At 43.1% G+C, this 18,622-nt stretch overlaps 1 protein-coding gene and 1 pseudogene across 7 annotated transcripts in view; both read right to left on the bottom strand.

The window, feature by feature from the left end:
• PLD5 (phospholipase D family member 5) overlaps nt 1-18,622 on the bottom strand; it is a 215,323-nt gene that overhangs the window by 47,638 nt on the left and 149,063 nt on the right. For all 7 annotated transcript variants that reach the window (XM_045184584.2, XM_024576041.3, XM_045184587.3 and 4 more), the window contains exon 5: nt 7,089-7,216. In XM_045184584.2, the coding sequence (XP_045040519.1) occupies nt 7,089-7,216 (128 nt within the window). The remainder of the gene's footprint in view (nt 1-7,088; nt 7,217-18,622) is intronic.
• LOC112318946 (U2 spliceosomal RNA) lies at nt 3,324-3,504 on the bottom strand (annotated as a pseudogene).

Below are 18,622 nucleotides of genomic sequence, written 5' to 3'. Positions count from 1 at the left end.
TATATTTTCAATGAGCTTTGCCACTTAGAATTCTACCTCAATATTAAAAACAACACAAAACAAAACCCCATGGTTTAAAGTGGTATTTTTCTGCATATAAGAACTTACTTTTACGATGAATAATATATTCTCAATCCTCATGAGGCCAGTGCCAGAAATGTTACTAAACTGGTGTGGACTAGCTGTGGGGGTAGTTCCCTTCTCTCTCACTAAGCCCAACATACAGAATGGGTGTGGCCAGGCCCTTGGGCATAAACACACCTGTAATTTGGTCCCTAAGGCAAGGATGGGAGGCAGAGGTGTCCTGCATCTTCCCTGCTGTGTGTAGCAAGTTGTGTAAAATAATAGTGATGATGATGATGATGATGATGATGATGATGATGATGATGATGGCAACAATGATGGTGTTAGCTCACTTTTATTGAGCTGAATATGTTTAAGCTCTGATGAAGAAACCAGAGCTCTTTGCCATCTCTTCCTGGTCTCATCACCAAAACATTTCTTCCTCTGCATCCCAGAGAAATTTACACTCTTCCCCTGCCTGGGACACAGAGCTAACTCTCTCACAAGGTTGGCCTGCCCATCACTGGAAGGCTTTAGGGTTAGAAAATTCTTGCTTACACTGATACAAATCCTTCCTCCTGCAATTTCCAAGCTCCAATTCCAGTTGTCATAGATGGCTTTAGGATTGACATGCTTAGACCTGGCCAGTGTGGCTCAGTTGTTTGAAGCATCATCCTGTATATCAAAAGGTGGCAGGTTCGATTTCTGGTCAGGGCACGTGCTGGGTGGGTTGTGAGTTCAGTCCCTGGCCGGGATGATGGATATTTCTCTTCCACATGGATGTTTCTCTTCCTCTGTCTCCTCCTCCCTGTCCCTCTCTCTAGAATCAGTGTTTTTGCTTATTCTTATTTCACACCCCCCACCCAGGTTCCTCTTGTTGGCATTGGTCTGATTCACTTGCTAAACTCTTGTTAAGTCATGTTTCTGAAAACTGAGGTTTACGCTCTGTCCACCAGATTTGTGCTGCTTGTAAATTTGGTCAGTTGCCTTCTATGTATTAGCATCGATGATAACTGTGAACGGCAAGCATCTAATGTAGAATACAGCTCAATGGCAAGACATTAGAGACCTCCCTTCAGAAGAGCACAGCCTGTGGGCCACGCCCCTTGGGTGTCGCTGCCCACGTTACTCTGCTGTTAACTAGGCCACGTGGTTTGGGACGAGCCTAGGGAGATTTATGCAATCTTTGCCCAGGACAATAACTAAACACTAGAGTCGCTGGCATTCCCCATTCATCTAGCTAACTGATCAAGGACGGAGAAAACAGTTTTCTAGTCATCAACTCTAAGGCTACGCGTAGTACCCATGCTGCAGGCACAGGGCTGGGGTGTGCCAGAACATCCCATTTCACCCCCAGCAATTGTAGGAGGTCGGTATTATTAGTCCCATTGTAGATTCAAGTTCACAGAAATGAAAAAACTTGCCCAAGGTTATATAATTACTAAAGGCAGAAAAACATTCATTACAGTCCTCCTGGACTCCAACCACTACCTTATACTGCCAAGCAGTGAGCTTAGTAACAGCCCACGAAAATGACGAGGGTGGCCACACAGTGGCTGTACTCTTAGCCTATGTTTTCCGAAGTCAAATGCTCACGTGACAACAAGCCAAAGTCCACCTGCAGAGGCTACTTTTGAAGGACTGTATTGAATTTCAAGCAGCATATTTTAAGAGGGACATTAACCAAATGATTATATCTAGGGAAAAAAAGTGACTGAGGTAAAAGAGATGTCAAGACATGTCACACAAGGAGCCTCAGTGGACATCCCAGATTATCATGCCGTTTACAGTAAGGGTTGGAGGTGCCCGTGAGGGGAGACTTTGGAAATAAGTGGGGCCTATTGCCTGAATCTCATCGTAGGAAAGGCAAGCAGAAGAGGGCTAATGGTGCTCTTATTTCTTCACTTAATTGCACAAATTGAGGCTATTTTATACCAGACATAAACTAGCTTTGTGAGAATGTCTCCCATGGGAGACCAGGAAAGAGGATTTCCTACATAGGCTCTTTTAAACAATATTATCTACTAAGCTGTTACTTTAGAAGTTGTAGAAAAGCAGCATAACTTTGCTGTTGAAAATGCAGTCTGCTAACATATTTCTTTTGTAAAAACACCGCCTCCCATTTCCTCGTTTACTTTAAAATGCATATGCCTTCCGTCACCATCGAGCCCCCCTTTACCCTCTCCTATTTCCTCTGTCCCTGAAACCCATACAATTTTATCAACCAATGTCATACCAATAAATTCCATTAAAAACAACTTTATTCAACGGAGAAAAAAATAAAGTAAAATGCATCTGCCAACCACAAAAAAACCCTTTCTATGTAGCCTAGCTAATCTTCTAAATCAATACTGGGAGAATTCACCCTTCGTTTTCCTTCATTACACGCTGCCTATGAAATATTAATTATTCTCTGTCGTATTTGCAGTTGAACTGCCTGTCGCTGTGGTTCATCTTCACATTGGTTCGGGTATCCAGTTATCTGCATCGGCGATGCACCACCTCCCTAAGAGCTAAGACATGTCTTTAGAACCTCATAAATTCTGATAAAAATGTCAACGTAGAGCGTGCGGGTGTGCGATAAAAACAGTGACCTCCTTCTGCCCACCAGCATGCCCACTGGGTCTTCAAAACTATTCCTCAGTCCTTTGTTCTTTTCATTGAAATAAAAAAAAAAAAAGTCAAGAAGAGGGAGTCAAAGACTCCTCAAGTCTTAGCACCCTTTCGCATCGCTAATGTGAGGCTCTGAATTCAAACCCCATGGAGACTTGAGAGACGTCGGGCTGGGTGAGACAGAAGGGGTGCAGCTCTCTCCTCAATGTCCCCCCAGGCGGTTATCATCAGAAATAGCAGCTACGAGGAAATCGATAGCTTTGGGGCCAGTCAAGGACCATTACTCTTAGGTGCTCAAGCTATTAGATAAAAAGCGCAGCATCAGCCAATCTCTGTGCTGTTTCGCCAGCTGCCCGCTGGACATCAGGACTGCCCCTCCCCCTGACACTCCCCATTTCTGTAGACAAGACGGTCCTTCTCTCAGTGGGCCCAGCCCCAGAGGCTGGCAGTAATGGCCGTGGCTTCCTGTGGCTCACTCCTCACAGTCAGTCAGTCACTATGAGGCAGCTTTGCCATGTTTTTCCTGTGCCATTTCCTCCCAGGGCTCACTGTCACTCTATATTAATCAGGATTCTCCAGAGAAACAGAATCAGTTGTGCATATATGTGGACAGAGAGACTTATTTTTATTTTTATCATTTTTTCTTTTTTTGGTACACTGTTCCCGGAAGTACTGCAATACCGGCCAATGTGCAGAGCAAGATCCTATCCCATCTCCCAGCTCCAAAACTCCATTTACTCTAATGTCCTTGGATAGAGGTCGTATCAGATATTAAACTGATAAGGACAGATACTACACTTCATCTTAGCTAAAAGGCCGAGAAGCGATGAGAGGGATTTATTTTAAGGAACCAGCTCACATGATCTCGAGGGATGGCAAGTCTGAAACTCAAAGGGCAAGCTGGCAGGCTGCAAACTCGGGTGGGGTTTTTATACTGCGGTCTTGAGACCAAATTCCTTATTTTAGAAACCTCAATCTTTGCACTACAGACCTTCAACTGATTACATGACGCCCACCCCGAGATGCAGAATAATCTGCTTTCCTCAAGCCTACTGTAAAGTTTAAATGTTAATCACATCTAAAGAATACCTTCACAGCAACTTCTGGACTGGTGTTTGACTACACAGTTGGGCATCTTGCCTAGCCAAGTGGACACAGAAAATTCATTTTCTCAGCATCATAATTCAAGTGACGTCCTGCCACTGCCCTCTTTAATTACAGCCATCGGCTGTCTGTCTCCATGCTCCCCTCATTCCTCAACCTGTGTGCTCTCTCCAGACCTGTTCCAGTGTTGTCGGGTGCTGGCTCTGACTGCAGAGGCTCAGTGGTGCTGTGGCAGCCTGCAGGTCAGAATCCACATTCTACGCCAGGCTGCCACTCGCAGTCCTTCCCAAGCCTACACTTGTCCTGCCCAGCCTTACGTTCCAAGATTCCCCAGCTGGGACACCCTGGTGCTGCAGGAAAGTGCTCACGCATCTTCTAATACACCACGTTCATTCCCAACCCTGTGTCTTCACTCACTCTTTGAATCCCTTTCTTAAGTCTCCACTCAAAATCCATCTCCTTGCTGTGGCCCTTCACTGTTTAGTCTGCAGGGATTTTCCTCTTCCCAAGTCCTCAAAATACTTATTGACGACTCTGCTCATGCAGCACCACGGTTCACACACATGTGACCTGAGGCAGGTCAGAGGGGCCCTGACTTAGAAGGACCCCCTGCATGCTTGGCTTAATGCTCTGCTCTTGCCATCTTGAAATTCCTGATAATCTTTTTACAAGTCGTCCCAAATTTTCACTTTGTGCTGGTCCCACAGAGTATGCTGCTGGCCCTGCTGGGCAAATCTCCTGGGTGGTCGTGTTTAAAGAGTGCTTAAATACATTGTTTTTCAGAGGGAATTCTAAACGTTTTGTGGGTTCACGTTGTTCTTTTCGAACTCTCTAGTGCATTGTCTGAGTGCAGTGAGCAATGACCGTCTGCTGGTTATCTTTGACACGTAAGCGGTGGCTTGCCAGCGGTCCAGGTCTTTTGTTGCTAAGGAGACAGAGCCTACCTACAGTTCACAGCTTTGGCATCATGTATTTTTCTTAAGGGAGCACATTGTAGCGAGAAGACTATTTTCCTGAGATTCCTAAAACTTGCCACGAAGCTATGAGGGGCCATGTGTCACTGGCCTGGTATCCACCCAGCCCACCCTCCAAACCCGTGCCTCAGTGTTCTCATCTGTAAGAGGAGAGGATGGGCTCAGACCACCATCTGTGGAAATAGGTAGGCTTCAAGGAATATTTGATCCAGAAAGCTAACTAGGCAAACTAACTCACAGCCAAACAGGTTTAAGGAATGTTGGACACTCTCAACTCCCTTAGAGAGTCGCAAAGCTTATTAGCATATGAACAGCTCAAAGGAATTTGACAGTGAAGAAACTTATTTAAATTCAACACAGAGTGTCTCAGTCTTAGGGTGTAGAGAGCCCCTTTCTCAGGTAATGACCTGCCATGTCACTGAAATAGCATTTCATAGAGCACAGCTTGGAAAACACCACGCTGATTGTTCTCTCGGGTAATTTCCGAGATGAGAAGCTTCGGTGAGACTAGGTACAAAACCAAATCAGAGCTGGTCAGTTTTCTCTCCCTGTCCAGGCTACAGGACAAGGTCTGGGCAGCTGGCTAAGCCGCTGTGACATCCCAGCCCAGGGTGGTGGTGCGAGGTCCCCCCACCAGCCCAGGATGGGCAGTTGCTGGAAGAAGCTCCTCCTGCTTCTCTGGAGCTTTTGCACCCCAAGAGCCATTCAGGTCTTTTCAGACTAAAGGGACTGAGATTGAAATATACATGAACAGAGTTTAAATGGCATGTTCCTGCTTGTTCCATTATTTTTTAAAATATTATTTATTTAAAAATCTCCCCAATTCCAGAATTGCCAGATTCCAGTGATCAATGAACATATTCAACCCCACCTTCAACTCCAGGCTAGTAGTTCATTTAAGAGGGGATGTTAAAAAAAATACAAAAGCAATTTTTTCTCAAAACATAGATTTTCACATTTTTTTTTTCCTCAGCTTCTCCTGTTTGAGCATTGTGTCTTCAGAGTCCTGTGGCTGGAGGACTGTTGTGCCCTTTCATCCTGCTTCACGCACTAGCCAGTCTTTCGTTTGCTTTGTGAGTGCTTTTTTTTTTGCCTGTTTCCTCGATGGTGTTTTTAGGGGCTCCTGAGATTCACAGATCCAGACCCCAATGTGGAAAAGCCTACGGAGGTTGTTTTTCCTCCGTCAGGACTTCCTGTGGCCATGGAGTCTAGGGGGTGATCCTGAACCCCTGGAGGATGGGGGGGGCACAAACACAAATGTACTGACTTCCTAGTCTTTGAAATTCAACCCAGAGGCATCACTTCGTATTCTGGCTATGACACCATCCTGGGTTTGGAATAAGAAAGATGTGAATGAGAAAAGTGTCTTTTTGATGAATAGTGTTAGCTTTTCTTAAAGAAAAGTATGTGAGAGGAAATCTATAGCTTAGTATACAGCAACATCATGGAAGAAAATGATTTTTTAAAATATAACTAATTAAAAGAAATTATTAGCAGTGAAGTAAGAGGGAGGGGTTTGGAGCTAGGTTTACTGAGTATGAATTCTAGCTTGGCCTTTCCTGGAAGGTGACCTTGGGCAAGTTGCTTATCTGTGTCTTAGCTTCTGTCCTTTGTAAAATAAAGGGGTGATAGTAGTTTTTACAACCATGGCTTATTATAAAAATGAAATGAGTTCATACTCTTTAATTGCTTAGAAGAATGCCTCATATAGAGCCATCCCTCGGTACCCTGAAGCTGGGAGTGATATTTTTATTATTTTCCCTATTTACCATAGATTGAAGGCAATAACCTGATTTCACTAGAAAACGTCAGAAAATATATAAGGCTGATGATTTAGGTTGAATTTGACACTTGGCGAATGTATTGTAATGCTTCATATAACTGTTACCTTCACACACAACTTTGCTCACATTAAAAGCTGTTCTAATGCGAGACTCCAGCTGTGCAATATTTTGTCCCACTGAGGTCGACCAAGAAAAAGCCCACAGAGTCGAGCACCGTTGAAAGGGAAGCTGATTTAAGGGGAAATGATTAAGTGTAATAATGTGATCCCGACTATGGAGAACTATGGGAAAGGGGTGGACAAGGTAGGAGACGGCATCTGTGCTCAGCATGGAGAAGGGGAGGAGAGGGGGGGGGGCGTTGATGGAAGAGAAGTATCCAGTAGGTTAACAGCTGACTCACAGCTGCAGGGGAGCTAATGGGATGTTCAATGATCATGCAGAAGTGTCTCTGGCCCTCAGCCACAGCAGAGGTGACTGAGTGCTTTCTTTACGGATGTGGCAGTTTCGATGCGGACAGAACTCCTGACTTTATATAACGCGGAAAGATTACCTGTCCCAGGGAGCGCCAGTCCAGGCCAGCGCTGCCGATGTAAACGTGCTGTTTGTCCACAATCCAGAAGGAGGACTGCAGCCGGCCCTTGTTGTAGGCGGTCATGTTCATGTAGGTCACCTCGGCTCCTAGGAGTTCAAGGACATCCCGTCAAGGCCCTGAGCTAGCAACCCAGTCACCTACCAGCCCCAGTACTCATGGTTTGCATTGAGCACAATTCAGGGAAGGCAAATATTTACATTAGTTTGGTGCACAGAAGACCCTTGAGGAGTTATTTGTTCTCAAGAAGAAGAATACAAAGGGAAAAAAAGAATGGAAGCATTTTCCTACAGGTAGGAAGAGGGGGCTCTGCCTAGCGACAAGGGTCAGATCTGACTCACGTCCAGATGGCAGATGGGTATACCATGCTCTTCCTTTGTCTTTTGGAATAATTTTCATAAAATTTTGCAATGAACAAAATGATCAGTCCTATTTGGTGTTACGGCTGTCATCAACATGAAAATGACCACCTTATACCTTCTATACCCTTTCACCTTTTACTTGTTTTTACTTCATTTTTCCTCTTCATTATTTAATTTTGATGTGGTCTCATCCTCACCTTTCTTTACTGGATAGTTCTCAATTTAAGCAATAATGATTCAAGTCTTAACATACAACCTAGAATGGTTAACTAGGTCACTCAGACTACTGTAAAATTCTTTTAAAAAAGCATTTCAAGAGCTGAATGTAACCAACTGTTCTGAGTACAATGTATCATAATCAATTGTCAAGCCTCAGGGACATGTACTTACAACTTCTGTCCTCTTTTCTCTTTAAAAATGTTTTTAAATTAAATTTATTTGGGGTGACACTTTGATTATACAGGTTTCAAGTGTACAATTCTATGGTCCACTGAATACAGAGCCATTGAAATAAATTTCTGCTAAAGGTCCACTTCTTTAAAATCAGAGACCTACATGCATACATTTAATGAACGAAGCTACTCTGTCTTATCCATTCAATATTGATGAAGAGGATGTACGCAGGTGGCCCACTTTACTGTCAGAATCTTCGTGACCAACGGAAGACATGGTACGCATAAGGGTACACTCTGGGATACTGGGAAGAAGGAGTGATTTACGCTAGAAACTTAACCTGGGACTCCTGAGAAAATGGGAAGCACACATTTGCACTCCTGTGGCAGGAAGGCGCCAAGCAGCCTATGGCATCGGGAGAGGACCGAGGGCCAGCCAGCGACCATCCCAGCAGATTTGCTCATGGGTGGAGCAAGTTCTTTAATTTAGAAGTGAAGGGGCATGTCCCGCAGCCTCCAGCTGTCCTGGATAGTAACACCCAAAGACTAGGTACAGGCCCCAGGTAACTCCCATTATGGAACACCTCTGTGTGCCCCATGTCAAGGTAGCTATGTTCCAACAACCCCGTGGTATGTTTTATTTTCCCATCTTAGCCTCTAACAAACTAGTGGGCGTGGTAAAATAATCAACTAAAAATATCTGATGGTACACCTGGGAAAGTATTTTTCTGCTGATGGTTTGTAGAATATTACTTCCTAATTAAGAATGATATATTTGTTTTTTTCTATTTGCTCTCCAGCCATCTCTAAAGACATATGCTTTTATCTTAATTTATACCTGGACAGGTATGTATTGAGTCATATTTAACATGTCCCTCTGGTTATTACAAGCATATTATTCAATATTCTACTTAATTTATTTTAAAATACCTTTGTTGGTTAGTTATAGACATTATCTTCATTCTACTGTTTTTTTAAATGGTTTATAAAGAGATGGTAAAATCTGAAATCTGATGTTTCTGACTATACAACGTGACTACCAAGAGCCTTTACTGCCCCTCCAGTTGCAATGGCGGTATTATCTGCACAAGCTAAATTTCAGTGTACTTCCTAGTGTTATGCTAGAATTCTAATCGGCAAAGATAGTCACATATATTTTTATGCAAATTTAAATATCATAGACAGTTATAAAATATCTTTCAAAACAAGCTTAATTCAAAATAAATACTTTTTTCAACAGCTTTGAAAATGTATTTAGTTACGTTTGATTAACCGATTTTCATTTTCCTAGATTTCATTGTTTTACAGAAAATATTCTGGTGCCACCTTCTCTGTTCGCAGCCTGTGACTCAGGGTGCAGAGGCCCCAGGATGCCAGGGGGGAGGCACACATCACAGCGACAGGGACACACTGGGACCCTGGCTGGTGGCTGCATGGGAGTGGCGGGGGTGAGGGGGCGGTCTGGGTCCCTGCAGGTGCTCCTGTTTCAGCCTGATCATCTATTTGATTAGCTGATGGTTAATAGGACTATTAACAATTCAAACTAATGTTTTCAGATGCCAAAAGTGAAAAATCAAAGTATGTACTTGTCTCGATGATTGCTCTATAAAATACGTTCATGATGTCTAGGAAGTCCTAATTAAATTTTTTAGAAAGCTACAGGTGAGCCGCTGCAGTGGTGGGTAGTCAGGTCTTAGTTGGTTGCTAATCAAGATGAAGTGCTTCCCAGGATAAGGTCAAGTTAAAGGAGTTCATCATCCCACCAAGCACTTATTACATGAAATGTTAAAGGGACTTATGTAAGAAAAAGAAGATCAAAAATACGTACAGTAGAATGACAACAAACTCACAACTATCAACAATTGAACCTAAAAAAAAATAAAACCAAAAACTAAGCAAACAACTAAAACAGGAACACAATCACAGAAATGGAGATCGCATGGAGGGCTATCAGTGGGGAGAGGGAGGGGGAAGAATCAGGGAAAAGGTACAGGGAATAAGCAGCATAAATGGTAGGTACAAAATAGACAGGGGGAGGTTAAGAATAGCATGGGAACTGGAGAAGCCAAGGAACTCATATGTACGACACATGGACATCAACTAAGGGGGGATGCTGGTGGGAGGGGAGGTACAGGGCAGAGGGGAATAAACAGGAGAAAAAAAATGGGACAACTGTAATAGCATACTCAATAAAATATACTTCTAAAAAAGATAAAGTGTGTGTAATCCCCATGTTTTACATTCTTCTTGGGAAGTAAAACATTAAAAATCAGGAACTCCCAGTCACTGTGATGACTCCCTTGAGCTTTAACAGAGATGTTCTGCTGAATTTTAATGGAAAACGCTTTCAGTTTCAGAGACATTATTTTTCTTTCCTAAGTTACTCTTATGGTATTAATCAGATAACATTGTGTTTTATCTTGTGCATACGTGATTTCAACGAAGAGACGACTCCATTGAAATTTCATTGAGAAAATGAAAACAGTAACTAAAAAGTTATTTATGAATTAAAAATTATTTTTAAAAAATGTGTAACATGACAATGAATGGAAATTCATGTTATGACATTGGAGAATCAATTGCCCGCACATTCTGTGGAGCCTTCCTCTAGGAAGACTTGCCAGCATCCAACTGGCATGTCATCTGTGCCATGTCCCGTCTAGTGGAATGAATAACTGTCTCACCTATAGCTGATTTTTTTTGCAGGCCCACTAATGTTTGTCTTCTAGGCTGATTTCAGGGTTGCTCCTCATGTGTGATGCAGAGAGGGATGATGGGACATGCGTGCAGCTCAAAGTCACACCCACTTTCCTACAATCCAGACCCAGGGACAGTCCTTCCGTCTGTGCCTACTGTGCTAATTGCAGGATGCGATTGTGTTTGTGATTCTTCTTCTTCATCATCAACTTAAAATACAAAACTAATAAAAAATAAAAAGAATGGTAGTTACTTCATTCTTTATCATTTCCATTGTGAAGCTCCAGAAATGTCGTCCTCCCTAGATTAGTATGAAAGCAGCGTTTGCAAATGGAGTGAGCGGTAGAGATTCTGAAGATTAACATTGGGCCGTTCACATCCCCTTACCCACAAGGAGGCTAACTCAGGGGGAAATGAGCAACTCAGAAGACATTCGGTTGGAGAATTTAATTTTTAATTCCAATGTAGATAAGAAGAGTTTAATTCTACCTATGGAATCCAGATGCATCTCCTATATACATAGCGGTTCTCGTTCCTTCTGTCTCTGTCAGGAGAAAAATGAGATCCTCACAGGATATCTTTGTTAGCTAATGTTACACATGGTGTAGATGTTCAGCATTTCTTCCCGGCCAACACCCTCTTCTTAGAGTGCAAGGTGCACCCACGTGAGCAGAGGGGGACCGTCTAGGGATAAAGTCAATCTATTTAGTCTCCATGTGGCCACAGCTGATGAACTAAATCAGCTGGCCTAGGCTAAACCAATGAAGTTTCCCCTTTGGGGGATTTAATATTGGGTCACAAGGTAAGTTAGTGAACAGAAGCTGTGCTAAAGAGTCGCACCTGTAAGAATATGACTGTCCAGGCCCATAGGAGGGAAGGGTTACAGGGACTTTGAGAATCCTCCCTGTTCATGCCTGAGCTGTGACCTTCCTTGGAAAAGCGAAATCTAGTGCTGTCTCCCAGGGAGAACTGGCCCTGCTCCCAGAGGGAACAGTTAGTCAGTCAAAATCACACGAGGCCCTTGGTGTGTAGACACTTTTGTCTAAAACATATTTAATCATAGCTCCCAAAGTGAGACTTTGGAATCCCACCCGAGGGAAGGACGCTTCCCTTGGAACTGTTCCCAGACGAACCCTGACCACTGCGGCCTCTTGGGATTCCCCAGCGTCTGTGTTCAGGTGTTGGTGATTTCCCGTCTGGTGATGTATGCTTTTGATTCCTGCTTCTCTTTTTGCTCTCGCTTAATAAAGCGCTTAACTATTCACCTTTGACTGGGGGTCTTTATTGTCTGTGAATCTGAACCTCCAAATTAAGTGGCCACAATCTCATACGTGCCCCGTAATGGCACAAGGAGAAGGCAAGCTTGAGGGAGAGAGCAAGAGCAAGAGCGAGCGAGAGAGAGAACCAGGTATATAAAGAGAAGAGACTGAAGACATTGTCCTCCCAGGAGAGTGGACGGAGAATGAGGCAGTGGTGGGGCAGGGTCCGTGGCTGTCCGTCCCCTTAGACCAACTCACTTGGGACCTTGACCTCCTCTAAATCTTTACCATAACTTGCTTGCTATTTAAGCTGCTTTCAGCGAGGTTCTGTTTCTTCACTGTTACTTTTATGGTATTAATCAGATAATTTTGTACTTTATTTTGGGCACACATAATTCCACAAGGCCCACAACCTTTATATGCATATCTATTTTCAATATTTGACTGAAAAGATTCAGTTCTAGCCTGAAAAGCTCATGCAATTTTTAGCAAGTGGCACAATTGAATGTTTCAAAATTTGAAGATTTAAAATAAACATCCTGTCAAAAGACTCATTATAATGACACAAAAGGAAACACGCCAGAACCTTGTGGTTAAAAGTGAAACATAAAGTCCCACTATCCCTGCGGATCATCATGATGAAAATCAAACACATTCCACCTCCAAGTTCATTTCTAGAAGGTTACCTGTTGAAAGCACATTATCAGCAGCTTTAATATATTTTATGATCTAACATTTATAGATTCAAGAGAATATATGCAAATTATAAGTAAATTAGGAAGCACCATCTACATACAAACACCTGGGAACCTTCCATCTTACCAAAAACTAGAACCTCTACAATCTTACTAAAGCAGTGCTCCCCAATCTGGCAGCTCTGTCCCCCTCTCCCAGGGGACATGGGGTCATATCTGGAGACATTTTTGGTTGTCACAACTGGTGACAGGAGAGCTATTAGCATCCAGTGGGTAGAGTTCAAGGATGCTGCTAATACAAAGAACGGCCCCCACAACAAAGACTAAGCCTGCCCAAATGCCCACAGTCCCGAGAGTTCGAAACCCTGCATTCAAGTTGCTTGTGAGTTTCTGCTTGACCCCATACCCCCCACCGCTTTGCTCTGATGCAACCATTGTCTTGTTTTTAAATATTTTATCACATGCGCATGTGCTCCTAAGAGCATTGTAAAAAAGTGTATCACCAGCTTTTAAACAGAGTATTAATGAGCCTCAAGTGTGTATAAAATGGAAATGCTTCGGCATCAATAATTATAGATTTCGGCAAAGGCTTTCAGATCTTTCCCGAAAGCAAAGTTTGCAGCAGGAATCTGTCTCATCAATCAAGTGCTGGTTCTTCTGAATATATTGATTGGTGTAAGCAATGAAAAAGGTCATAGTTAGCCCGTTCTTGGGAGCTTTAATAAAACCTGTACAGTTTAATCAACTTAATTAGCAACACTTTTGGAATCCATTGGCTTGAAGGTGAAAGGGAACACCAAAGGGTAAAAATCACTCATCAGGACACAGCTCTGCCGTCAAATTGTTCGGTGAGTGGTGTTCAGAAAAATTTTAAGATAATCAATTACATGTTCCAGTTGTGGGGGGAAAAATGAATCTTAGGGCACATGTCAGTTTTAGTTTTAACATATCTATTCGAACATTGTCAAAACATGCAAATTTTTCACAGGTCGCCTTCAATGCTCTGCTTTCTGTCTCTAGGTTTAGACTCACAAGTGTGGTTTTGAGGAGTTGTCTCCTCTCTCCCACACATTTTTATTAGAATTAGAATATTCTGCTTCTCGGGAAATACTATGCTTTGATTATTGCCTCAGAGTCCAACAGTTCAGCTATCTATAGGAATGTTGATTTAAGAAACCACTAGGGGAGAAATTTAAAAAAGAAACCACTAGGCTTAAAAAAGAAAATTCCAAAATTTGCATAAATTATACATCGTCAATTACACATAAAAGAAGAAATTACACACTCAAAATGCAGAAGCAAAGGCATGTCTACAGAGGCTCATCAGTTACACTAAAATGTCGGGTCTGGGAGGTTGGCAGCAGGAGCACGAGCTACGACTTCCTGTCCCCTGCCGGTCCCTGCTGAGGTGTCACCGCTATTCCTGTAGCCACCAAGATGGGGAGTGGGGAGTGAGGAGCACTCTGGAGGCTTCTGCTTTGGTTCCAGTGCCCAGTGGAAGGAGGTGACCTGTCAGAGCACAGTGCTGTGCCAGGAAGGTGTAGGACGGGGACCCAGTGTCTTTGGAGGAGTTTGCTTTCTTGGCAAAACCCACATTTCTCTATTTACACTAAGTTCCCCCACCCCAGTCCATCTTTCTGTCTGTGAATAACTCACCAGGGGTGTCCAACCTGCAGCCCGTGGGCCACATGCGGCCCAGGATGGCTATGAACGTGGCCCAACACAAAATCCTAAGTTTACTTAAAATATTATGAAATTTTTTGTGTGATTACGTGTCGCAATGTATTCAATGCATGGCCCAAGGCAACTCTTCTTCCAGGGTGGCCAGAGACGCCAGAAGGTTAGACACCCCTGGATGATAGAACATAATAGTTGACCTACAATCAAAACATTCCAGAAAAGCCCCCTGAATTCTTCATGTCTCATTATTTCCTCCCTTTGTCAACTGATGAAGTCAGGAATCACCAAAATAGTTGATGAAAAAGTGAAACCAAGGATTATTTAGAAGTTAGAAGTTTGGAGTAAAAGAGAAAAAATTAAGAATCAAAAGAAAATGCAATGGTTTGAGAGAACAATGAACCATCTCTCCCATGGTTTACGCCCTTAAAAGGAGATCAGTGGGGTTTCTAGCACAAATTCTGAGTAGACACGTTAGGTCCCCGAGTGACCCAGCCACACAAGGAAATAAACCAGAAGAAAAATTCTCTTTCTGTGTGGGAGATAAGGTTATAAAAAGCTGAAACTCTGGTTCCATTCCAAGCAGAAGTCACAACAAAGGGAAAGTCAGGCAGTTCGACAGGACGTGACAATATGACTTAAACAAAACGCCCAGCACTTCCGTTGTTTGGAGAACCAACAGCTTCCACACTGGTTCCTCCTCTTGGAGGAGAAAATCACAATGTTGTCATTCATTCCAAATGAGATAGCAATTAATTTTATTATATCTCAAATTATCATAGAAATCAGAGAGGATTTCTTTTTACTGTTTTTTACAGCCAACCCTGTCTTCAACTAAGTCTCCCATGAGTTCCCCTGCTAGGCATGCGGGGATCTGAGTCCATTTCTGTTTTACATCAAAATCGGAGGATCTAATAAAACAGGTAAAGAGAAACATCTTCTGTGGTTGGCAGGGGAAAGACAGCGTCAGGTGCAGGTTATACATGCACTGCCTCACTCTCACCTGCACCCTCAAATACCTGCCCCGTGATTGTGGAGGGAGTCCCTGTAAGCCTTTCTCCTGCCCCGTGGGCCAAGCAGCTGGAGACACAGGGCAGGAGGCAGGGGCCCGTCTGCTGATTCCAGCCGCTGCGTGGCTGTGGGCACAGGTGCTCGGCCCCAGCCACACAGCTAGAACATGAGGTCCCTGGGCACCCTTGCTGCCCTGCTTAGCCACGTGATAACTGTCCCACGGCGCCCTCTCTGTGTGGACTCCATGCCCCTGAATGCCCGCCTGTGCAACCCCCCTGTTGCAGAATCTGTTAAGACAAAGTGCTTTATTTTCTAACAACCATCAGAATGACCAGAGGCAGCTGACCCAGTCTCTGAAGATCTTTCCCTCACTTATGTGGCCAGGGAAATGGTTGTAACACTTACAACTACTCTGGTTGTCATCAAAATCCTACACAAGACCAAATACAAAGTTTGTAGCAGAACCACAATCTCTCAACAGGCAGCTGAAGCCGCCTGAGTCGGCAGCAGGTGCTGCTGAAACGGAGGGTCTTCTTCGGTGGACGATCTGCGCATCTACCCCTCACTAACCTGTCACCGTGAACAAGTCACTCTACTTCTCATTGGGGCCACATCGCAAGATGTTAATGATAATCGTTTTCTTAAAGCTGTTGAGACAAACAGCAGAGGTAATCACTGACACTTAATATTCCATAAATACTCATCATTATTACTACTATTAGTGTCAGAGTCGGGGGATTAGTAACAACTGCCAACATCGTTAGGGTTTTCCCAGTTGGCTGTCAAGCTTTTATCTTACACCACACATGGCAGGTGGCCAGGACTCTCATGTCCTTAGAAATGTTTCCACTGCCCAAACTCCCAGATCCCTCCACTGGCCACCACCTGTTGGCAGCATACCCAGGACAAACCTTGGAATACCTGCTGTCTTCCCCTGCATCAAGGCATCCTCCACACCCCATCACCTCCTCCTGCGCATCACTCTACTGCTGGGTTCAATTCTCATCCCCACTGTTCCCCCAAACAGTGTTAATGATTTCTAGGATTTAGCTGCTTCAACAGCTGTGCTTAAAAGCCACAGTCTAGGCCGTTAATGACCTGTGGATCATTTAAAAGTAAATGTAATGACCTTGGGATTGCATTGGTGCTTTGTTACATAATTTAGATGGTCTCTTTCCAGTTTTGGTAAGAGGGACTGGTGGGTGTTTTCTCCTGCCTAATAGACATGGCTATTCAGAGGCTGAAGACAAGTATATAAAGAAGGTTGGGGAGTTTTCAGCCTAAAGACAGAGAGAATGGAACATCTCTGGCTTAAGGAGAGCAAGAAAGTGTTACCCAAATAAATGAAAGAATTTCCAAAGTGAAGGTGAAGGCCACGGAGCAGAAGAGACTAGCTGATGAGACAGAAGAAGGAGGCGGAAGAGAATTTGGGAAGAAGAGTAAGAATCATCTGTTGCCAAAAACCCCCCATCAATTTAAACAGTCTTATTTTCTTTCCTAATTCTACCAACAGATGTTGACTCTTTCATTCTGGAGCAGCCCACTGCCTGTGTTAAGCTCTATCTCAGCTCAATCAAAGACACAAGGATCAGAACTGGGAAGGGGACTTGTTATAATTATAAAAAGTGTAACCATAACACAGTAAGTGCCAGACGGAAGACAAATTCAGGGAACTATGACTTGTACTGATGTATTTTAATAATGAATTTGCAGTTGATTTCATTAAAAAGGGAACGAAAAAGGATGTAAGCGGGCACTAATTCAGCCCAAGGCAAGAATTAGAAGGTAGCCTCCCAAAATGTTGCCAAACTTCACACAGAGGTTTGGGTTTTCTTCTGACGCTGCTGGGCAGCAGTTCTGTGGTGTCGGGAAAGCAGCCCACAGAAAGGTAGAAATCTGAGGTCACGTTTTTATCATCTTGAAAAATACTACATTTTAAACCCTGCTGATTACGTCTTTAGAGTCCCCAAAGTTGTAAGATCTTAAAGAATTCCTGGACTTCTATTCAATCCAAAAGCCTAAAAATGGAAGACCACTAGTAAAATACCAGAACACAATGTTCTTTTCTTGTTCCAACTGTCATCTCCAACTGACAGATGATCTTTTTTAAATCTTATTAGAGAGAAGCTCGTAGGTAACTTCCTGGATGTGACAGCATGGTGATTTGGGTGTGCTGAAATGACAAATATGGAGACAGACTAAACCCTGTCACTGTGTTGCCTCCGGTGAGTAAACTGTGGAATTAAGCTTTGTGGGAAAAAGAATTCCAGGCAGGGCCTGGCTGTCCCAAGGGCGCACTTGGTTACAAGTATGCTCCGGGGCTTTAGGTGCTGGCTTCTCCAGCTGCTGCTAGTCCACTAACTCATTCGCATACTTATTCACACATGCCAAATAATTTATTTATTTCCTATGATTTATCTCTAGGCCCTCTGCAAGTATTGGGAATATATTAGGGAGGGCCTTGAGGAAGAAATCAGTTGCGGTACAAACATTACACCCCCGCCATATATACCCCTTTTAGTGTTTATCATCTCTCTGTCTTTGCCCCTAGCTTTCTGGTCTGTCTTCTCTCTAGCCATATATGCATATTATAAATGAGGAAACAAAAGCCCAGAGGGGAGAAGTTGCCCCAAACCAAGTAAATTCAAATCTGACAGGTAAAAACTTGTATCTGTTTGCTGTTTTAATTTGTACTTCTTTAAATGTGACTGCAGTTGAGAATCTTGTTTTATACATGCTTTGCATTGATATGTTATCATTATGTTTTCCTGGGAGTTTTTCTTTCATAATCTGATCTCATTTTTAAAAATTTAATTGTTCTTTTATTTGTAGTGAGTAGGAAAAGGCCTTTGTCTATTAAGAACATAAGCCTTTCATATGCTGCGTACTTTCTAAACTCAAGGAGAAGTTGCCTTTGAAACATCAGAAGAATATTTCTAAGCTGTGAATGAAGGTAGCTATGTATTAATTTCTAAAGTTATTATAAGAACAAATGAATAGGTTTTCCTGTTAGAACTATAATATAAATGTCATACAAAGCCTTCCTTTATATTTATTCCATTCATTCCAAGACTGTTTCTGGTATATTTTTCATGTCAGTGTGACATTCTATAGAACATGGTAGCTGTCCCTGCCTGTGACATTCTTGTTTCTCACTGCTGGGCACCAACCCTGCCACCTCCTCCCCCCACTTCTAATCTCTGTTTTGACCTATAAATTCCACATGGCTGTTTCTTACGCCATCCCCCCCGATACTCACAAAATGATGCTGGTGGTCTGTGACCCCACTACACTGTTAATCATTTCCTCACCAGCATCCTGCCACCTCATCCCTACCATCAATGATTATGCTAATGATAACAGTCATTCATCAGAAGCTGAATATATGTCAGTACCAATGCT

The sequence above is a fragment of the Desmodus rotundus genome, chromosome 10 (assembly GCF_022682495.2).
Source record: "Desmodus rotundus isolate HL8 chromosome 10, HLdesRot8A.1, whole genome shotgun sequence".
Taxonomy (NCBI): Eukaryota; Metazoa; Chordata; class Mammalia; order Chiroptera; family Phyllostomidae; genus Desmodus; species Desmodus rotundus.
This window is presented reverse-complemented; position numbering and strand designations above follow the sequence as displayed.